At 38.3% G+C, this 24,500-nt stretch overlaps 1 protein-coding gene across 1 annotated transcript in view; it reads left to right on the plus strand.

Moving 5' to 3' along the window:
- The window catches only part of LOC124622462, a 35,364-nt gene that overhangs the window by 8,996 nt on the left and 1,868 nt on the right, over nt 1-24,500 (plus strand). Inside the window, exons 3-7 of the mRNA XM_047148165.1 lie at nt 7,022-7,136; nt 10,543-10,723; nt 18,832-19,063; nt 19,598-19,781; nt 24,213-24,349. Coding sequence (XP_047004121.1) covers nt 7,022-7,136; nt 10,543-10,723; nt 18,832-19,063; nt 19,598-19,781; nt 24,213-24,349 — 849 coding nt within the window. The remainder of the gene's footprint in view (nt 1-7,021; nt 7,137-10,542; nt 10,724-18,831; nt 19,064-19,597; nt 19,782-24,212; nt 24,350-24,500) is intronic.

Raw genomic sequence — 24,500 nt, forward strand, 5'->3', positions numbered from 1 at the left:
TAAGCAGTCATTCTTCCTTTGCTCCATATGTGAATGTAACAGCAGTGAACACTAATATGTGATAAATTGGGAAATACTTCATAGTGGATTGCGGAGTACGGATGTAGAAGTAACATGGCTATTGTCAGTATGCCTAGTTGCTTAGAGCTATCTTCTAGTGGTTCTTTAGTGGTCTCCACATACTATTCATAATATATATTTTTGTTAAGTGAACACTTTCTTCCTCAGTGAAGAGTTGCTTTAAATTGTGATGCCATGAGACATTAGTGAATAGAAGCAGGAAAAGTAAGTCAACTTTGTGACCTTCCCATCTTCAGAGTATGCTTACTATCCGTAGTTCAAAATTTCCAGGGCTCAAACATAAATACTTAAGCTTATCTATAATGTATGACTTCCAGTTAACACCTAAAACCCCTTTTGTTGTTGTTGACATGTGTTGCACAAGTGATGGAGTGGTGCGAAGAGAATGTAATGTTGCTGATAGAAGGGTATAGGTATCCCACTTGCTTGTGGGATCAAAGAGATCCACAGCACAAATTCTGAAGACACGGAAATGTGATTAGTAGAAAATTGCTCAAGTGCTTAAAGATCCTACTGGGGACGTGAAAAAGATGATAAATTCATTAGATCATTGTATCAGGTGAGAACGAAGTGAAATAAGCACAAGATTTGTATGTCTTTATATTAATAAGGTAAGGCACAATAAATTTCCTTGAAAGTAACCAAATGCAAATACTTATCAGTTATGCCAATTAAAATTGAAAATATGTTATCATTATTATTGCTTATGTTCATGGTCTCTGTAATTATTTGGGTGATATCTCACTATTATGTTAATTATTTTTGATAAAAAATAATAGTGATTTACCTGGGATCACGTTATCTGCCCACTGAAAAACAATATAGCAGACTTGACCAAGTAGCCTATTCCTAGAAATGCTGATTTATAGCAGCTGTTGAAATGAGAAACGGTTGCTTACGTAAATGTCTTTGGTTGCTAATAACAAAAGTATAAAAACTACCTGTTCTTCAGGTTATCTTGGTTGTTGGTAATTAGTGTTCAGGTTTTAAATTTCCTCCTCGGTTGTAATAAGAAACCAGCAAAAAGTGTCAAATCAATGAATGTGCAAAGTTTTTGACTAAGCTAAGGAAAGCTGGAGCTATGATTCAGTGCTAAGTGCACTACCTCCACACTTTCTGCATTATGTATAAATTGAAACCCACACATTATCTGGTTATCAAAGTTTTGCATTGTGGCTGTAGTTCAGTGTTGTATCCTGTGTGCCAATTATTAGTGACATAAAGCAATGTTCATAGGCTGTGTTCACTATCTTGTGTTGACTTCTGTTCCCTCTAGTATAAAAACTTGGTCACAGATTAAGCAAGTTATAATGAACGCTGATGAATTATTTTCAAGTGTGTATTCACCGGTGTTTGTTTCCATTCGCTCCAGTGTAAAGAGGGCTTAAGAATTTATGTTACCCATTAACCTGAATACTTTTTCTGTATTTTTGGAGTATGATTGACATACCTATATGAGGTCACACTTTTGATGAGATGTGAAGTATGTGAAAGGAAGGGAACAAAAAATTAGTTGCTAGTGAATACCTTGAAGAAAAAAAATTATTGTATAGGCATCAGTCAGTTTCCACCTGACAGTTCTGTCCTCTTGCAGATGCGATAAATATATTCATCTAATTTCAGTTACCTTCCCCATGAACCATGGACCTTGCCGCTGGTGGGGAGTTTTGTGTGCCTCAGTGATACAGATAGACGTATCGTAGGTGCAGCCACAACGGAGGGGTATCTGTTGAGAGAACAGACAAACCTGAAGAGGGGCAGCAGCCTTTTCAGTAGTTGCAGGGGCAACAGTCTGGATGATTGTCTGATCTAGCCTTGTAACACTAACCAAAACAGCCTTGCTGTGTTGGTACTGCAAACGGCTGAAAGCAAGGGGAAACTACAGCTGTAAATTTTCCTGAGGGCATGCAGCTTTACTGTATGATTAAATGATGATGGCGTCCTCTTGGGTAAAATATTCCGGAGGTAAAATAGTCCCCCATTCAGATCTCCGGGTGGGGACTACTCAAGAGGATGTCGTTGTCAGGAGAAAGCAAACTGGCGTTCTACAGATCGGAGCGTGGAATGTCAGATTCCTTAATTGGGCAGATAGGTTTGTTGTTGTTGTTGTTGTGGTCTTCAGTCCTGAGACTGGTTTGATGCAGCTCTCCATGCTACTGTATCCTGTGCAAGCCTCTTCATCTCCCAGTACCTACTGCAACCTACATCCTTCTGAACCTGCTTAGTGTATTCATCTCTTGGTCTCCCTCTACGATTTTTACCCTCCACGCTGCCCTCCAATACTAAATTGGTGATCCCTTGATGCCTCAGAACATGTCCTACCAACTGATCCCTTCTTCTGGTCAAGTTGTGCCACAAACTTCTCTTCTCCCCAATCCTATTCAATACTACCTCATTAGTTATGTGGTCTTCCCATCTAATCTTCAGCATTCTTGCAGATAGGTTATAAAATTTAAAAAGGGAAATGGATAGGTTAAAGTTAGATATAGTGGGAATTAGTGAAGCTCGGTGGCAGGAGGAACAAGACTTCTGGTCAGATGACTACAGGGTTATAAACACAAAATCAAATAGGGGTAATGCAGGAGTAGGTTTAATAATGAATAGGAAAATAGGAATGTGGGTAAGCTGCTACAAACAGCATAGTGAACGCATTATTGTGGCCAAGACAGATACGAAGCCCACGCCTACCGCAGTAGTACAAGTTTATATGCCAACTAGCTCTGCAGGTGACGAAGAAATTGAAGAAATGTATGATGAAATAAAAGAAATTATTCAGATAGTGAAGGGGGATGAAAATTTAATAGTCATGGGTGACTGGAATTCGGCAGTAGGAAAAGGGAGAGAAGGAAACGTAGTAGGTGAATATGGATTGGGGGTAAGAAATGAGAGGAAGCCGCCTGGTAGAATTTTGCACAGAGCACAACTTAATCATAGCTAACACTTGGGTCAAGAATCATGAAAAAAGGTTGTATACATGGAAGAAGCCTGGAGATACTGACAGGTTTCAGATAGATTGTATAATGGTAAGACAGAGATTTAGGAACCAGGTTTTAAATTGTAAGACATTTCCAGGGGCAGATATGGACTCTGACCACAATCTATTGGTTATGAACTGTAGATTAAAACTGAAGAAACTGCAAAACTGACTAAACCAGAGGTTGTTCAGAGTTTCAGGGAGAGCATAAAGGAACAATTGACAGGAATGGGGTAACGAAATACAGTAGAAGAAGAATGGGTAGCTTTGAGGGATCAAGTAGGTAAACAGACTAAGGCTAGTAGAAATCCTTGGGTAGCAGAAGAAATATTGAATTTAATTGATGAAAGGAGAAAATATAGAAATGCAGTAAATGAAGCAGGCAAAAAGGAATACAAACGTCTCAAAAATGAGATCGACAGGAAGTACAAAATGGCTATGCAGGGATGGCTAGAGGACAAATGTAAGGATATAGAGGCTTATCTCACTAGGGGTAAGATAGATACTGCCTACAGGAAAATTGGAGAGACCTTTGGAGAAAAGAGAACCACTTGTATGAATATCAAGAGCTCAGATGGAAACCCAGTTCTAAGCAAAGAAGGGAAAGGTGGAAGGAGTGTATAGAGGGTCTGTACAAGGGCAATGTACTTCAGGAAAACATTATGGAAATGGAAGAGGATGTAGATGAAGATGAAATGGGAGATATGATACTGCGTGAAGAGTTTGATAGAGCACTGAAAGACCTGAGTCGAAACAAGGCCCCGGGAGTAGATAACAATCCATTAGAACTACTGACAGCCTTGGGAGAGCCAGGCCTAACAAAACTCTACCGTCTAGTGAGCAAGGTGTATGAGACAGGTGAAATACCCTTAGACTTCAAGAAGAATATAATAATTCCAATCCCAAAGAAATCAAGTGTTGACAGATTTGAAAATTACCGAAATATCAGTTTAATAAGTCACAGCTGCAAAATACTAATGCGAAGTCTTTACAGACGAATGGAAAAACTAGTAGAAGCTGGCCTCGTGGAAGATCAGTTATGATTCCGTAAAAATATTGGAACACGTGAAGCAATACTGACCCTATGACTTATCTTGGAAAATAGATTAAGGAAAGGCAAACCTACGTTTCTAGCATTTGTAGACTTAGAGAAAGCTTTTGACAATGTTGTCTGGAATACTCTCTTTCACTCTGAAGGTGGCAGGGGTAAAATACAGGGAGCGAAAGGCTATTTACAATTTGTACAGAAAGCAGATGGCAGTTATAAGAGTCGAGGGGTATGAAAGGGAAGCAGTGGTGTCGAGGGGTATGAAAGGGAAGCAGTGGTTGGGAAGGGAGTGAGACAGGGTTGTAGCCTATCCCCGTTGTTATTCAATCTGTATATTGAGCAAGCAATAAAGGAAACAAAAGAAAAGTTTGGAGTAGGAATTAAAATCCATGGAGAAGAAATAAAAACTTTGAGGTTCACCGATGACAGTTGAACGGAATGGACAGTGTCTTGAAAGGAGGGTATAAGATGAACATCAACAAAAGCAAATAAGGATAATGGAATGTAGTCGAATTAAGTCGGGTGATGCTGAGGGAATTAGATTAGGAAATGAGACACTTAAAGTAGTAAAGGAGTTTTGCTATTTGGGGAGCAAAATAACTGATGGTCGAAGTAGAGAGGATATAAAATGTAGACTGGCAATGGCAAGGAAAGCATTTCTGAAGAAGAGAAATTTGTTAACATCAAGTATAGATTTAAGTGTCAGGAGTTCGTTTCTGAAAGTATTTGTATGGAGTGTAGCCATGTATGGAAGTGAAACGTGGACGATAAATAGTTTAGACAAGAAGAGAATAGAAGCTTTCGAAATGTGGTGCTACAGAAGAATGCTGAAGATTAGATGGGTAGATCACATAACTAATGGGGAAGTATTGAATAGGATTGGGGAGAAGAGAAGTTTGTGGCACAACTTGACTAGAAGAAGGGATCGGTTGGTTGGACATGTTCTGAGGCATCAAGGGATCACCAATTTAGTATTGGAGGGCAGCGTGGAGGGTAAAAATCTTAGAGGGAGACCGAGAGATGAAAATACACTAAGCAGATTCAGAAGGATGTAGGTTGCAGTAGGTACTGGGAGATGAAGGTGCTTGCACAGGATAGAGTAGCATGGAGAGCTGCATCAAACCAGACTCAGGACTGAAGACCACAACAACAACAACAATTTCAGTTAGGAGTCAGTATGAATCTTTAATCATTTGTTGGCTCTACTATGTCTTCAAGTTGTGGGTTGGGGGTGGGGTGGGTGGGTGGGGGGGGGGGGGGTGGCGGGGTGGAGGTTGGGTCATGTCAGGTAAGGTGCTCAGACCAGAGAGATTCACCTGTAGGGAGGACAGGGGCTCATTGCATGATGACTTAGTAGATAGTGTCGGAAGTTCCATGCGGCTTTTCGCGGATGATGCTGTAGTATACAGAGAAGTTGCTGCATTAGAAAATTGTAGCGAAATACAGGAAGATCTGCAGCGGATAGGCACTTGGTGCAGGGAGTGGCAACTGACCCTTAACATAGACAAATGTAATGTATTGCGAATACATAGAAAGAAGGATCCTTTATTGTGTGATTATATGATAGCGGAACAAACACTGGTAGCAGTTACTTCTGTAAAATATCTGGGAGTATGCGTACGGAACGATTTGAAGTGGAATGATCATATAAAACTAATTGTTGGTAAGGCGGGTACCAGGTTGAGATTCATTGGGAGAGTGCTTAGAAAATGTAGTCCATCAACAAAGGAGGTGGCTTACAAAACACTCGTTCGACCTATACTTGAGTATTGCTCATCAGTGTGGGATCCGTACCAGGTCGGGTTGACGGAGGAGATAGAGAAGATCCAAAGAAGAGCGGCGCGTTTCGTCACTGGGTTATTTGGTAACCGTGATAGTGTTACGGAGATGTTTAATAAACTCAAGTGGCAGACTCTGCAAGAGAGGCGCTCTGCATCGCGGTGTAGCTTGCTCGCCAGGTTTCGAGAGGGTGCGTTTCTGGATGAGGTATCGAATATATTGCTTCCCCCTACTTATACTTCCCGAGGAGATCACGAATGTAAAATTAGAGAGATTAGAGCGCGCACGGAGGCTTTCAGACAGTCGTTCTTCCCGCGAACCATACGCGACTGGAACAGGAAAGGGAGGTAATGACAGTGGCACGTAAAGTGCCCTCCGCCACACACCGTTGGGTGGCTTGCGGAGTATCAATGTAGATGTAGATGTAGATGTAGATGCTGTGGCATTTATTGAACAATGGTATGATGCCATGTCATTGACTCAGTAGATGAGTGGATCTTTGTCAGCAACCAATCCAATGCTCTCTGGTAGATCTTAGGTTTATTTTCTTTCACTTATCACTCCTTTCACCTCTGTGTGAAAAAGCTCAGAGTTGCACTGCGATTCAGACCCCTTGTTAAACTGTAGATGCCTCTTTAACTGACTGAGTATATCAGTTCAAAGATCGGAGGAAGAAACAAGCATTCCAACTCCTACCAGACCAAGCCTATTAAAACATTGTGGTATTCATACAAACCTCCAGGATGAGGACAAGCTGTACTGTCATAACATAAAAGAAAAATGAGTTAGGTTGCATATTCTTATGTGCATTGTTAATTGCAAATATGAAGAGAGAAAATGGATATCCATCGTATAGTTAATAATGAAATAATATAATGGTGAAATATCAAGGGATGGATTAAGCACATCAAGTAGAGACTACAAAATTTAACTTTCACATTAACCATTTAATTTTTGAAAGCCTGGATTATGATATGCATGTCTTCAAGCACAGACTTTAGAATTTAGTTTAGGAAGGTGCTATCCACACAATTGCATTTACAGTGTAGTGTTATTAATTGATCTCGGCAATTATTTTGTTATGAAGACCAAAAAGTGAAATATTGGAAGTGACTATGTAATACTTCATTGCTTTCCAGACGGACCAGGCAGAGATAAGTGCTCTGAAAGACTCTGAAAACTGTTCACCAGCATTTCGAATAATTGTCAGTTGCAGTGCTGAAAATGCAAATTCCAAGGCACTGAATTTTTCAGGTGAGTTAGTGGTGAACTGCTCTCATATGGTTGCTGTAATTTACAAACAGAATTTTGTTTACTTATCATAGTGTCCTATAGACATATTTCCACCTTCTGAATTGCATCTGAAAAGGGCCTAATTAGTTCTATATATTCAATGATTTGCTCAGCAGTACTGATATAAATTATCAGGGACATGAGGAAGATGGGGGTTCAACATGCAATTGATGACTACTTCGTTAGGCATGGAGTGCAAGTTGACATTGAACGAGGGCGGTAGGAAATCAGCCATGTCATGTTCAAATGAATCCGCCTGACATTTGCATTGATTGATTTAGGGAAGCCATTAAAACATAAAATTTGAGCCACTCTCCTACCTAATGGGAGTCCACTGTCTTAACCACTGCACTACAGTGCTTGATGCATCAGCAGATTATGTGATTTTGTGTGTGTGTGTGTATGTGTGTGTGTGTGTGTGTGCAAGCACTGCTCTGTATAGTAACTTCAGTAAACAGAGGTGCTGGTTTCCTCAGATCAGAACACTCAACATCATGCTTGAACTATCTACCATTGCCAAACTGCCACAACGAATGATGCACTTACTTTCCAACTTTCTCTCCTGGTGTAATTGGGTCCTGAATCTTGGGGCTTGCCTCTTTTATTTCACATTTCATCAGACATAATTACACACAAACAACAACAAATGCACTACGATGGTAACAATATAAACGCGTTTCATACACAGCACTAGTCAAACACTACCATACTATAATATTTAGCACAAGACACAATTTGTCATCACATATTCAGTTATCATCATCACAGGGTCAGCCTACAGTAGATAAGATTCATACAAATTGCATCATTGTTGCGACTGAACCTGTAAATGAATAAACATGAAGCTACATGAATGGTGTGTGGTTCTGTAGCATAGTGAGTAAGTAACAGTCCTGACAGGCAGAAATTCGTGAACTCAGATATCAACACATAATAATTTTTTTTATGGTTAAATCTTTATCAGAATGACTTTGATTGTGATTTTTATTCAGTTCATTGGTTTAAGTGTGATTTTTTAAATTCTGTGTCACATCATTTACATAATTGTATTGATTTTTTTACATGTTTTTAGTTTTTCTTCGTACCCCAGACAACCATTGTCATTTAGTATTGTCTTTGTCTTGGATGTATTAATCAGCTACTTCGACAAGGCTGTGACTTCCTAAAATCATGCCCTGAAATGAGGTCCATTCTGAGATTTTGCCCACTCCATGTAGAATAGCTTTTCGTCACCATCCCAATCACCATAATATCCTTGTCAGACCCTATGCTCCTTGTGCACTACAACATGTCCTTGGTTCTTGCCACCTGCCAGGCCTTAATTTACATTAATTTCTTCTGTCTCAGCATTTCTTCACAGTAACTACTCCTTTCTTCCTTCTGTTTTAGTTTTCTACTCCTTTCATTTCTGACGTGTATATTTTTCGTCGTCCCCCTCCTGCATCTGTTACATACAATGCACTTAGCTTTTCTCTCGTAGTAAGTTGTGCACACTGTTTTAGTAGTAATTTCTGTCTTGCATATTACCCTGTCCTCCAGCTTTAAGCTCTCAGGTTTTTCAAATCGCGTCTGGTGCAGTCCTCAACAATGTCTTTCCTTCTCATCCAATACGGTAAGTCTGTCCTGACCAAGGGTTCTGGGTGACTTTTCCAAACTCTTTCCTTTTTCCTAAACCTCTCCAGTCCTTTTCTTTCATGCCTCTTCCTTCACCTTCAACACCTCTGCTAGAAGAAGGAGCCCAGCTCCAAAAGCTTGCATACGTAAAAGCATGTTTTGTGTGTGTGTTCCTCTGCCACCGCTTGTTGCTTTGATCAAATATTTTGTTATTCAAAACACAAGGAAGAAAAATCTAGATTCTGGTAAGAATTTCTAGTCAGGTATTTCAAAAGTTGCACTATGTTTTTCCTTTCTTTGTATATAAATCATAAAGTTTGTCATATTGTGGGCCAAAGCAGATTTATCATATTCTCTATCCCCCTTCAAATAACAGAAATTTTGTTGAAATTATAGAGATTGGTTGGCTATTACTTGCCTTCAGGGGGGTAAATTCTAGTTCTGCTGATACAGCATTTAAAAGTGGTAACTATTCCTAACTTCTCTGAATATTAGTTATTCCTTGAGGAGTAAGTTGGGATAAGTTGTGGAAAATAACTGAAGACTAGGTGACACTCAGGCAGGAGGCTTTTGGAAAACATTATCTATGTACTGACAAGTATAGAAAGCTCTAATAATAGTGAGAAGGAAACTGTGACATGCCAGTCCTGTATAGGCAGTTTTGTTGTAGTGTATCTGTCCACCCTTCGTGTATTACCATAAGATATATTGGGAAATAATAAAAGAACAGCAAATTAGTCATAGATTATTCATAGAACTTATCAAAAAAGTCAGAAGAAGAAAGAGTGAAGGTGTTAATGTAAGAGATTAACAGTATCAAAAAAGCATTTACCAGCTTTGGAAAGAGATGGACATCAGAAGGTGCCGAACCCCTTCAACTTAGCCTGAAATTAATAGCTGGTGAATGTTAAAGAGCTAAGGATTTTATGTTTTGAAAACTGTGTTTGTTTATTTATTTATTTATTTTTACCACAGTACACATGCAAATATGAGCCTAGATTACTTAATTTTGATATGAGCCAGTACATAAACAGATTCACAAATACTAATTAGAAACCACCATGCATTGGGATTTGGCATAGTATGTAATTAAGAATTATAAAATACGGCAAAAAACTCTTTAAGTTATATACAGTGCCATAATGGTGCTTGTTTAATATACAAATAGATTTTTTTAGTCATCTATCATATTTCATGGCAGGTTGTTAATATATAGCAAGAAAATTGGTGGATAAAAATCAAAATTCTGTGATCATCCCTCATCACCACCTACATCTGTTTACAGCAACCCATTCAGATTACACTTTGTATTGGGTTCATTAACACTGAATAAAAACTTTGTCATTACCCTTTTGTAGATACCAATATTAGAGGCGAGGTAGAACTTGGTCCAAACAGTTAAATGTTTTTGTTGAGTCGAAGAAGATACCTGGTGGCCTGAACTTGTCATTTAGTCTTGTAACAGCCTTACACACGACAGAATAAACTGCATTTTCTGTTGCTGTACAATTTGTGAAGCCAAAAACTTACTAGTCTGACGAAAAATATGTGCCATTCACCATGATAAGACAACATGTCTGGCATATGTGAAACGTGGAAGTAACTGACCTGGAAGGGATTCTGAGCCCCATTCGTAATTTCTGAGATAACATTGTCTTCCAATAGCTGGCACATGGTGTTGTAGATCAGTATAATGCTGAGTAAAAGATGTATAATAATTTATTCTAGATGGAATTCCTTTGTTGTGTTTCAGCTTCACAACAGCCTACCGGAACAAAGACAGCCATATCAGCATTGCAGCAGCAATTGGCAGATGTTATTCAGCAGGAGACCTTACGCATTGATGAAGCTGTGCGTTGTTTTCAGGAACAGCAATATGCAGCACTGGAAGAATTCAGAGAGCGAGCACACAGGGATCACAATGCTCTTGTCAAGTGAGAACCTCATAAATAAAATAATTTTGCAGAATGTAGACACTGTACTGTTTGTTACTATTATATGTCGCGCTGAAATATCATTGGGTAAAAAATTGGTTTTGTAAGCATTATATTCCAATATGACAGATATAATCAGACTGACAGATATAATCAGTTTTTTATTTCCATTCCCATAATGCTGTCTTGTTACCTTATATTAGTCAGTTTTGTACATAGCATTCATGAGTCAGAAAAACAAATTACTCCGTGTGAGGTACACACATTTGGTCATTGTGTCACTTCTTGAAATGTATCACATTTGTGGTATCCTGAATGATTTCCCTTACATTTCTAACATTTCTCTATTGAGTATATCTCTTATGAACTTGTTGCTGACGTAAAATTAAATCCTAACTTTTCATCTTTCCTTTACTCCTGAATCTTGTTGAATTTGCAGCTGTTTAAATCTTCAGGGCAAAAGGCTGGTATGAAAGACTGTGCGGGTATTTTTTTAATTATATATAATGTAGGTAGTTACACTGCTGTGATGTTCAGTTAGGATATTTTTTCACATTTCTCTTTTTCCCCAGTTTTATGGAGGGTCAATGAGTACATTTCATTGATCATTGTTTTGTACCGCTTCTCAGAGTCTCTGCATGCCATCGCCTCCTTGAAAGTTTGTGGCTCATAAGTGACTTGTGCAAGCTACATAATATTGCAAACCTACTGGAGGGCAAAGTTAATCACGATTTGTAAGGCTCATTCCTTGTTGAGCAACTTCCTCGTTAGCATACGGTCCTTGTGTCTTAAGCAACTTTATCATCTTTGCAAATATTGGGACGTTATAACCATATATAATGTTGTAGGCCTTGAGTTCTGTAGAATACCCTGTGCCAGTTTCGTTGAAGACTGTCTCATGAAACAGTTAGTAGTTAGTTAGTTAGTCACATGTTACATTGATCATTTTGCACAGTGGAGCATGGTGATGTGGAACGAGTCGTTTTACATTCACATCGTTTACATACGGTTACTTTCTGAACTTTTCAAAGTTTTATTTTATTTTTATTATGAAAACAAAAAGATATACGTATGTGAGTTAGTCATCCCTACCCACCACCTTTTACATATTACAGCAATAGAAATTCTTCTATGGAGTAGGAGTTGTCTAGGAGAAACTTTCTCACTTTGTTTTCAAATTTTACTTTGCTGTCTGTCAGACGTTTTATATCATTGGGCAAGCGAACAAAATTTTTTGTTGCAGCATTCTGCACCCTTTTTTGTGCTAAAGGCAACCTTAATTAGGAGTAATTAAGGTCTCTTTCCTTCTGGTATTGTAATTATATACCTCATTGTTCCTTTTGAACTGTACTGGATTATTCACAACAAATTTTATGAGGGAATAAGTATAATGTGTATAAGTAGTCATAATGCCAAACTCATTAAACAGAGGTCTACAAGATGATCACGGGTGGGTGCCACATATTATTTTTACAGCACGTTTTTGCACAGTGAAGACTCTCTTTCTTAAAGATGAGTTACCCAAAACATTATTGCATAGGAAATAATTCAATGAAAATATGCAAAATATGTCAGCTTACGGATTTTTGTCTCTCCAAGATTTCCAATGATTCTAAGCACAAATGTACCTGAAGTAAGTTGTTTTAGGCGTTCCAAAATGGGTTTTTTCCAATTTAAATTCTCATAAATATGGACCCTGAAAAGAAATTTGATGTTTCCACCCTGTTTTATTTATTTATTTATTTATTATTTCCTCACCATGTGTTATACTTATCATTGGTGTAGTACCACTAGGTGTGTAGAACTGAATACGTCATGTCTTTTTATTGAGGGTGAGACTATTTGCAGAAAACCAGTCAATGATATTTTCAAGAATTTAGTTTACCATTTCTTTTGTTTCTATACATATGATTGGATTGAATTTCAATATTAGTCATCTGCAAAAAGAACTAATTCTACTGGTTGTATAGTAGATGGAAGATCATTTACATGTGTGGGGAATGGTAGTGGACCTGATATTGAACATTGGGGAGCCCCAATTTGAGTATGGGAAGAATGATCGTTTAAAGGCCTCTGTCTGTGCTGTAATTAATCTAATCTTGTCCTCATGATAAGGATAAATGGGGATTTGTAGTTTTATGAACAACACCAGTCTGCTTGCAATGAAACTGATCATTAATGAATTTTGTTTCCTTAACAGTCCTAATAACTTTAAGCCCATTACCAGGCTGTTTTTCCACCAACTGTTGATACTCAAAGAATACAGAACCAGTTTCACTTTTGTTCATAACAAATTGTACAAATCTGTATGAAGTACAATGATCTTCAAACACAAAGTAGCGGGCTCCATCTAATATGAGGCACTGTAGGAATATATAAGATGACTTAGACAAAATTTGTAGTTGGTGTGATGCATGACAGCATGGTCTAAGTGTAGAAAAATGTAAGTTGACTGCAGAACTATACTATTGCCATCAACATACATTTCACTTAAAGACCATGAAGATAAGGTGCAAGAACATCAGAGGCAGGCTGCTAGATTTGTCACCGGAAGGTTCAAACACCATGCAAGTATTAAGGTGACGCTTCGGGAACTCCAAAGGGAATTCCCGTAGGGAAGACGACCTTCTTTTCGAGGAGCGCTGTTGAAAAAATTTAGAGAACTGGCATTTGAGGGTGACTGCAGAGTGATTCTACTGCTGTCAGTCTACATTTTGCCTAAGGACCATGAAGATAAGCTTAGAGAAATTAAGACTGGCATACAGTCCGTCATTTTTCCCTTGCTCTATTTGTGAGTGGAACAGGAGAGGAAATGACCAATAGTGGTACAAGGTACCCTCTGCCATGCACTGTGTGGTGGTTTGTAGCGTATTTGTGTAAAGCATTTTATTTTAAATTTTGAATCAAACTGCAGTCGGCCAATTCCATCAAGTTTTGTAGGTTAACATGTGCCAACCTCTGAGACCTTAACAGAGATAATTAAGATGATGCAGTTTGCTTGTTCAGTACTTTCCATACAGAACAACGTTTTGTAACATTGATTTTTGGTTCTTATGCCAATTGCCACTGGCTCCCAATACGAAAATTCATTCTTACTGTTGTTAAATTTTACTGCTTGTGCTGTGTTCTTCATCCAGCCAATTTCAGGTTGGGTCTGGTACGCTACTTCTCAAGATTTTTGGAGAACCAACCCTATTCTTATATAGACTGTTGTTAGGAAGGGGTTGTCATGGATGATGTTGCCCCAGTTGATTGATATTAGTTTGAACTGAATTGTCTACATTAAAAGAAGAAAATTAGCTACTGACAGTATTAATTCCTTGTACAGCAGTTATGAAACTTGTTGCAATAATGTCATCTTCTTCTTCTTCTTCTTTTTCTTTTTTTGTTTTTTGTTGTCACAACTACTTCCTATCTCACAGTGTTTTTTCACAAGTACTTCACACATCCCACTTGCGTTCATCTCAAGTGTGGAGTTGGGGCATCATCGTGACAAGAAACAAAGCCCTGGAATGTCACATTTTCAGGAACATACGTGATTCTATTCCATTCTATTCTATTGAAAAAGGTCATCTTCAACAGCAGCTAATGTACCACAACCAGCATCAAGTGAGGTGGCACAGTTTTTGAAGGAATGCAGTTGACTTCTGCACAGCTGCTACTTTGAGTTTGGCTTTAATAGTATGTATTATGTCCAAGTCCAGAGGCTGCAGATGGCTTGTGCAGTTTGGAGGAAGGAATACAATATTTACATTCTTCAGAAATGATGTTTTCTTGGGTTGTAAATGTCATCAGTCAGTAATAAGTACTATTTTCCTCCCTGCTGCACCTGTCTGAAGAATCTTATGGAGATTTCTGACATCATCCAGTTGCTACTGTTGTATGCTTAAGTACAAGGAGGTGCTTTGATGTTTTTGAAAAACCTATGAGTTTAAAATTTTCCTATTATTAGAGGGGACAACTTTTCACTTGCATCACGATTTACACACAGTAACTGTCATTCTTTGCTTGTTTACCTCTGAGACATTTTTATCCCTTAACAGAATATATTTTTGCAGGAAGTAAATTATAAAAGATGCCAGTTTCATTTGTGTTGTGAAAATATCTCTGGGCTCATAACTCTGTACTCATTGTGGCAAAGTAATGGTCTTCCAATAGTTTACGTTTTGTACATCTACAGCCATACTTTCACCACTTACGCATTGAAATGAAAGATTATGAAGTCTTTAAAATGATCCATCCAGCTGTCTGTTGTTTTTGAGTATGCTACACAATGGAAAAAAAAGCACCAGATCATACTTTCCTGCCCTATGGAAATTTTTGTGTTATGATCGTCTTTGACATCATGGATGATCATCTGCTTTTGTTGAACTGTTAGCTCTGTGTATTTGCAGACTATAACTCTAAAAATAAAATTTTCTGGTAAATTGAACAATAAACAACTACATGTCTCAGCTTATGCATCGTACACTCAGTGATTGTGATGTAAGATCACATGAACAAGGCCACATTGTAGAAAGGAGGGAAACAGCTTTTCGATTGGTTCATTGCATTTCCCAATATCACTAACAAGGAATTAGCTACTGACCAAAAGACTATAATCTAGAAGTGTGTTGACAGAAAGAAATATGACCTATGTGAAACTGAAATAAATTAGAAACTCACTTGGACATGTTAAGAATTGCGCAAAACTTGGATTTTAATAGGCAGAATGTTTCATCTTGATTCCTTAAAAGTGGAGTTTTTGTTAAGGTGGGGTTTGTTAAAAATGGAAAGCAGTAACATTGTTTTTATGGGAGTTTCACCGGGAGCGACAGAAATATTCATTAAATGGGAGAATTACTTAAAAGTGAGTTCACTGATTTGAGGCTCTACTGTAAATGCGCACAAACATTCGAAGATAACCAGCACAATAGGCTATACTACTGAATATTTTGTCTCATATAATCACTTGGGAATGAGGATAGAGCTAATCAAAGAGGTGACAAGTGGTGTCAACTTTTACTGTGGATGAATAATTGCTATTGATAGTCATGGTGTCAACAGTGGAACTCAATTCCTTTTAATGCTGTCATTGTTCATGCAGCAGATATGAGGGCAGTTTATTAATGAAACTTTTTAGAGCAATATAGGACAGTTTCATTAATACACTTTTTAGAGCAATATAGGGCAGATAAGTCTCCATTATAGAGAATTTCCAGGCCACAAAGTGATAGTATTTGTCTGTATATAATTCAGATATATGATGCCACAGAGTGGTTGCATGGATAGATTGACATAGGAAGAGAGTAGAGGATAGGGCATGTAGAAATGGAGAAAATGAGTGGGGCAAGCAAAGGTTAAAAAAAATGTTTGGGAAAACATACTGCTCATATCTACTCACCCTTTTTTGCTAAGTGTGATCAGTGCCAAGCATCGCCCGTTCTGTCATCCTATCCCTTCTTCAGTAGTTGCCTAGAACACACATAGTAAAACATCATCAGACACTTTCTTGTGTAGAAACACACAGTAAATGCAGTACAGTTGTCTGTATAAAAATGTACCGAGCAAAATCTATACAGGATAAGTATGAGGTGTCATCAAAAGTACCAGGAATTTTTGCGTTTTTATTTATTCATCATCACCACCATGTACTTTGCCCCCTTTCACAATAATCCTCCTCATATATAATATCTTGTGCCAACTCTTTTTCCAGTCTTGAAAGCACTCTAGAACTCGTATTTTGTTACAGTGTTCAGCTTCTTCAGCGATTCTGTTTTTATCTCATAAGTGGTGGCAAAATGATGTCCTTTCATGGTTCTCTTCACCCACGGGGAGTAAAAAAGTCGCAGGGGGCCACATCCAATGAATACAGAGGCTGAGGCAACATAATGTGTAGTGGTTCTGCCTGTTTTATTTATTTCATTTGTTTGTCCTCGGTGTTGATCACTACACTGGCTGAAAATTGGGATTTGTGTTTTGGACACTGATTACCGTAAATAATGTAGCAGGCATATGCATAGCTGCATTGCACAGTCTTTTACTTGCACTGTTTACACAACCCCCCCCCCCCCCCCCCCCCCAATAATACACAGTTATATATGTATGGCCAGTGCACTATTGTTTAAACTTTCCATGAGCCTCATTAATAGTTTTCAGGAGAAACTTCACATACTGCTACAATAGTTTTCTGTTGAACATCTATGAGCAGTAAAAACATAACCACAAAGTTCACAGTTCTTGAAGAATAATCAGGTCTGTATGGAGCAGACACTGTCACTGTTTTTACACACGACCTAATTGTTTAACATTTATTCCACAGTTAATTTGTTTAAAGTGAAATATTCAGAAAATACAATTAAAACTTAACTCATTAAATTAACTGAATACATCGAAAAATTGTGTCTTTTTACCAGTTTCTTCTACTGCAAGAGTTAGGCCAAATTATTTGTTTAAATTATGAAATTAAGAAATATCATTACAAAAACAAATGACAATAAACTAAATATTCAGAATGCAAACATACATCAGGAACATATATACCCCCTCCCTCCCCTGTGTGTGTGTGTGTGTGTGTGTGTGTGTGTGTGTGTGTGTGTGTGTGTGTGGCGCGCGTGCATGCCCTCTCTCTCTCTCTCTTTCTCTGAATATTACATGAAAAACAGACGATCCCTGCTGTATTACAGCAGATGTCAGTGTATACATTTACATGATGCTGAAGTTATTGTGTGTGCTGAATCTGTTTATGCATTCGCTTCAAATCTTAGCTACCAGAGATATGGTGCCTTGAATTTTTAATTATACATTGTTATGTGATTTGCTATTTTATGTGTAGGCTGTGTGTCAGTATTTTTCTTACTGTGTTTGGCAGATACTCAGAGGGGGGGGGGGGGGGTTCATGTAATAATTCCGAGGCTGTAGTGTACAGATCTCAAGCTACTGACTTGTTTATCCAGAGTATCTCTCCCCTCGTGATATTTCTTTCTTGATTTTGTTGACTTTATCTCCCGTGCAGTTTGCCTGTGCTTGAGATGGAAATCATGCTTATCTAATTCCAATAAGCTACCGAACTACAGAAGTCACTCTCTGAAGAATGTGCATATATTTATACAACTTTAAAACACGCTATATATACAACTGTCTGCCAGTGTGATTTGTTAATTACATCAAGTGTTGCAAATTGATATACGGTTAATAGTCAGCTCTCTACCAGACTTCAGAGGAGACTCTAGAGCTGATCTAACTCTTCTTTCTTCTCATGACATAATCCATTTTCATGGTGTGTGCTATTCCATGGAGTGCAATTTGTTTCTGAAGCAGGAGTGCGGCTGCATGGAGTGATTGCCAAACCAGCAGGTGCTGCAAAGCGTGACCAAGCTGCCAGCACCACCTCCTCCTTGCAGAAATACTGTGTATATCACAGTCATTAACATGAATAAGCAGTAAGAATTCTCCACACAATATGCGTGTCCAATCAAATTTAACTGTAAGTTTCACGATCATCTTTGTGTCAGTACTACAAGCATTGGGCAACACACAACTTCTCTGAAGTGGTATGTTACATGTCAGTGCGTGTACATTCTCTCAAAAGGAGCAGAAAACTGCTGACATTTGGTTTGTGTTCATATGTGGGTGTGTTGGCAAGGAATGAGTTATTTTTACGCAGATGTTCTGTAGCTGGTGAGAAAAGATGAACTTCTGTACCAGTTGAAATTTGTTTCTTTAGCCACAGTTTGCTGTACAGTGTCAGCAAATAGAATTTTATGTGATATCAGTTTGTATAAGTAGATAAACTGTACTAACTATTCACAATATATGAATGCTGAGAAAATTATTATAGCTCATTTCTCAGAAAAGTGACATAGACTTGTGACTAATAGTGAAGTAATGTAATGAAAGTTGCTAACTGTTGGACACTAGACTGGCTTGACTTTATTATTAACATATATTTTTTGTGTGATTAAATAGCTGCGGCCTAACTTACATGCTGCTTTTAGTGTATGGTCTGTTATGTGAACAGTGATGAATCAGCAGAGAGACTTACAGCGATTATGTATTCTCGTGTGTTTGATCACTAAAGTATAAGTAGTAGTGGAATATGACCACTGAGAGCACGTATTTTGTTTCAGGCTGCTAATGGAAGTTTCACAGGAGCATGAGATGACACTTCAAATACAGAAGGAGTCCGCAGAGCCTATCAGTAAGACACCATCAGCACCACACAGTGCTGTTGTGCCTTCCTCTATTCAGGCTGGAGGTCTGCCGGGTGGATCACTGCAAGGCCCTCGTGTCGCTCTGAAACAGCCTTCATCGCGTGTAGACGGTCGCCAGGCTAACAGGCACAATCCACTTGTGCAAACTGTAAGCAGTTCATTTGTTCTGTAGTACAATATTCTTGAGTTATACATAATATTTCCATCTAATGAGAGTAAGGAACTGTGTTGCTGCTTAGTTTAAAGTAGAGCTACCATTGTTCCAGCCAGTTTGGCTTTTAGTGATCAGGGAAAGAAAGGTTCTGGCTGAAGTGTTCTGATTGTCTCTTCCAAGGTATAGAGATTTCATAGATGCAATGTATCTGAAAGTCATCAACACTATGATTTCTTAAGTTTTCTTTGATACAGCTTGAGACTAAGTAAAAGAAAATTTCTACATACAGGCTGGCTACAAATTTCCTAAACAGAGTTACCAAATTTAAACAGTACCAAGTGTCATAAACGTAAAATTTGTATTATTTTAAAAAAACAACAACAACAAAGAGAGAGTAGTAGTTTCCTCTACACTGTTACTTTTAAAATGTACTGACAGTAATTATCTGTTAGTCACCAAATCTTCGTAGTAAAATATTAAAATATTTCATCTTCTGTATATTTTCAGCCTTATTCGTGTTTGTTTCAGAATTCAAACTCAAAGACTGATAGGCACCAGCCTACAAAGGTGCATGCTCATATTTCCACTCGTAGCATGCCTGGTAATGGAAATGGAGGCTCTTTTGATTCTGAAGGTCTTTTCGATTTGGATGGCATGGATGATACCAGCCCTGGAGAAATACTTCAGTCTGAGGATGAAACAGATACTGATGGTGTGTGACAGTATTTTATTATCATTATTATTATTATTATCATCATCATCATCATCATTACTGAAATGTTTTACCAATTTAAGAGTGCTTTTAAACTTGTGAATGGGTGTTGGTGGTGGGTGGGGGGGGGGGAGGGGAGGGGGGGGTGCATCCCCCCCTTCCCCAATCTTAAATTCCCAAAATCTCTTCATGAATTTCCTATGTTGTTTATTCCATTCATCTGCCTATTACTATGCATTTATTATAGTTTCACTTACAGTGGTAAACTTCCAATTGAAAGTAACCTAAGAGTTACTGAAAACTAAGGCACAATATTTTTTCTTTAGCCTCCACTTCCCATTCTCTGAGAACCCACGCATTTTTTAGTATTATGGCTTTTTGCATCAACCTCCAAATTTCAGCTGGCATGCCCAGTTGCCTTAAGACTCCAAGGAGAGTGTGAGAGGTACTAGTATTCTTGTGCTTAAATGGTGATGGTTATTGCACAAAACGTGTATTATGCGACTGTTTGTGTAATTGTTCTATTTGTTCAGCGTGTTTATTCTAGGCCTATCCAAATGTTTTAAGTGTAAGCTATGTTCACCAATCCTTGACCCATCTGAGCTGCTTCTCTGTCACAAATGAACTCCTCATCAGTGTGACACGCAGATCTTGATTGACCCTGTTAGGATGATTTCATGGAAGGAGTTTTGCCATCCAAACAATGATTTTCTGGGTGTCACTACAGATGTTGGGAGTTTGTTACTGGCTAGGATGACGCAATGTTAAATTGTATACCTACACATTCACTATTGAACTATTGATGAACTTTATTTATGGAAGAAAACTTCCCTGATTGATTTTTACATTTTCTTTATATCTACAAAATCTCCATCTATGTATCTTGGAAGTGTGGTATAATTTACTTATGACTTCAGATAATGGTAGGGAACTTTTGTCAACAGCACTCATCATTTTCATGTTTTACTCCAGTTGAATGACATATCCTGGTTCAGCACATGCATTTTAGATGTGAACATTTAATGTTTATGATGGTCATTAGGAACTTCTGAACATGCCACGTGAATATTGGCAGCTCTGTCTTCATTTTAATGTGACCAATACATTGTATATGACTAATTGTGAGATACCTGTTAGCTTCAGTTACTGTCATCTTCAAGCTTTCATGAGACATGGGATAGTTAACATAGCAGTAATTCACTATGTGTAATGACTTGTATGTAGCTATTTTGTATAACATTTAGATAGATTGTAGTACAGTATATTGCAGGGTACTGTTGACTTTATAGGTCTTTCTAAATGAGTTGTGTAATGTTTCTACAGGAAATGAGATGCTATTCTTGGATTCTGAAGATCAGTAATCAGTGTGATCAGTTTCTGCTATACATACTCGAATATTTTCCAGTGAAAATGTATTTTTCAAAACCCCAGTGTTCTAAAATTAGAATAGCCACTCAAACATTGGTTCAAGTTGTTCACCTCAAATTAAAGAAAAGCAAGAGCAGGAGATCAGTGATCTAGATACCACCTTCTTTGTATGTCACTGATGTTGCCAACAGCCAATTCCAAAATATAGTTATATGCATTTTTGTTTGCCATTTTGCAATTGTCCATAGTTCTCTGACTTACACAATAGCATATTGTCTTTATTTTGGTTTCTAGTTGCCCTAGATCTAGAAATGAGAAATACAGGCAAGTATTACAGACAGAATGAGTTGTTGATTATACATGGTGTCTATGGCATCCATAGCTTTTAGGTTTGAAACACTACCAAAGAAGTGAGTCCTCCTTTTAAATTGGTCCTGTACTGTAGAGGCAGGCCAGAAAGAAATAAAACACTTGCACAAACAAATACACAAATAGCCAAACAGTGGCAGTATGAGTTATAAATGGAGGAGATCAAAATGCTGTATTGTATGCATTCTGCAGAAGTGTGAGCCAATCTTGGCCAGCCCTGCTTGCTTGCACTCAGCCAGTGCAGTACGATCCAGATGGAACAGCCTGCGTTATGGTGACAGTCACACAAGTAATGTGTACATGTGACAACATAGAAAACAGAATGAAAGTTGCTTCATTGGCAACTCTACATAAAATTACAAAAGCGGTATTGTCTTGTTGGTTTTGATTCTGCAGACTGTTTCAGTGGCACTGGAGTGCCAAGATCCTTCCTGTATGTCAAAGAAACCTCGTACTTCCTAAATGAATCGCTCATAACACTCTTGAAGATTTTGCTCGCCTTCATTTTTACTAATTAAAATGAGAAATCCATGGACGTACTATGAATTACCTTTAGTTGTAAAAGGGTAGCTTGAGAACAAGATGAAACATGGCGAAAGAAAAACTTAATGATTATGTAGAATATGAAGTTGGATTAGAGAAATCAGTGGAGGTGCAACAGTCCCATGATAAGTGGAAAACAGTATTGATTGAGTGAATGTATGATGAGAATAAAAAGCCAAATGCTGTACATCTGACATTGTATTTTCCTGTTTGAAGAGACCACTTCTCTTTTGAGACTTTCAATTTTTACATCTTCAAGTGGATGTTCTCATTTTGTGCTGTATTTGTGGATGCATTACACTGAACTTCTTGTACTGACACATTAGATGCAAAGGTCTTCCTTTTGGGTTAATTATTGTTGATTAAAAGTGTTTTGCAATGACAGAGCAACATCCTTACTTCCATACAAAAGGAATCATAGAATTTTGTTAATTGACTCATCACATTTGGTGGGAAAATGTTACCTTTTCAGTTTCTTTCCCAGGCTGGTTTTTGTTATATGATGACTTGAAACACTTGGCCTTTTGTATGGGGGAACATAGTAAAACTGTTCCACCTGGAACAGTTATTTCACTAAAAAGGCTTTTACATCAAACTTTTTGAACCATTACATTATATGATATGTTTCCAGATAAACCCCTATGACTTGCCAGCTTTTCATATATCAGCATATGTCGGTTGGCTCATATTTTTATCTTCATAATACCCTCCATGTTTGCTTCCAACCCTTTATTCAGGATGAGTGTTGGTCTTTGTGATCAAGATAAAAGGCAAGAGTTTCAAAATCTCTCAAAAACATTCATTTTGATTAATTTGTGTCATGGACTTAGGAAAGGCTGCATGAATACACACGATGAGTTGTAGTCATTGTGTTCAGGTAGCACAAATTGATATGTAAATGAAAAAAGTTTATTTGGAACATTCTAGAGAGGGCTGGAGTTCTGCATTCATGGAAGGTGAGTTGGGCAGCTTCTAATGGCTCCATCCTGTCACAAAACTGAGTGACATCGTGGCTGGCTGGCGCCACATTTGAAATTGTAAGGTTCCAGATGCTGCTATCACGTTTGTATAACCAGAACACCATGCTAGCTCTGGAAGGCAGGGATTTCAACTCCTGGTGATGATGGCGGCAGCAGCAGCTATCAAAAGATTAAGCATTTCATTTGAAATGATACGGCTTGTAGATTGAGAAGATTTTATTGGGACACTTGGAGAGCCTCTGCATTGCTGTTTGAGTTTTGGGGGGAATGCCAAGTGGGCCAAGGTGTGAACGTGAATTTGGATTGAGACGGGAAATGTGCTAGCATAGTCCATAGCCAATGTGCCGAGGTGGTGTAGCGGTTAGTGTGTGTACATCTAGTGACGAGGAGACCTGGGTTTGACATCTGTCCTTGGCACACATTTTTATTCGTTGGTTAGTCTGCACATAAACGAAATACAATCTCCTTGGAAAATTGTGGCAACAGGTGCGAACTTGGTGGATTTCACAGAGATGTTCCTAGATGTAAACACCACTCAGGAATTAATCTTGAGGTCTATTCTGACTGGCTAACTACTGCCTACAAGGCAGTGCAAAGAATGATCTATGATGGTGGGACATGTGATCAGCATGTCGGAAATCCCTCCAGTCGTTATTACCAGTAGATAAATCCTGATGGTACCACAGTTCCTTTATTCAAGCAGCTCCTCATTTGGCCTCGTGAGGCTGAGCGGGCCCTGTTCCAGACATCCGTATGTCAGAAAAAATCCTGAAGTGGTACTGGGAAACAAAACCAGATCCTCCTGCACTGAAGCTAGCAACACTGTCCATTCAGCTACAGAGATGGTCATTATCTCCAGATGTTCCTATCTCACAAGAACATGTGAGGCATACCATAAGATGTGTATTTGAAAGCAGCTGGCTTCGCTGACACTATTATTGGAAATCAGGGCTTAGCTCTTAGCTTAGACACACCACACGTGTGCTACGCAATACATGTTGTATCAGGGTTTACAAAAATTTATACAGAGGTGCTGACAGAGTTTGACATATTGTGCATTGTTGGCAGTTCATTGGTAGAGAGATTGTCAGTTGGAAAACACATAAGATGTTACTTGTCCAGGGTGATATCCAAGTTGTTTTTTATCGAAACCCATGTTTATTTTTTACAGAATCAGGAAGCCATGATGAAGGAATACACATTCCACGTGGCAGAAGCTCTAGCAGCCACTTAGCTAAATCACTTCCAGTCAATGTGCCTGCATATGTGCCCACTCAGAGGCACAGCGGTGAATTTGAAGAGGATGTGGTAAGTTAAAAATTTGCAATCATTCCCTCTGAAGAGGGGAGGGGCATACAATTGATGTCTTGAAAATATTAAACATGTAAATTAAAGGTAGTTGCCAAGTGATGGGGTGTAATTTGTCAGTGGGTGAGAAGAATACAGTATGGTAGAAGTA

Source organism: Schistocerca americana, chromosome 7, assembly GCF_021461395.2.
Source record: "Schistocerca americana isolate TAMUIC-IGC-003095 chromosome 7, iqSchAmer2.1, whole genome shotgun sequence".
Taxonomy (NCBI): domain Eukaryota; kingdom Metazoa; phylum Arthropoda; class Insecta; order Orthoptera; family Acrididae; genus Schistocerca; species Schistocerca americana.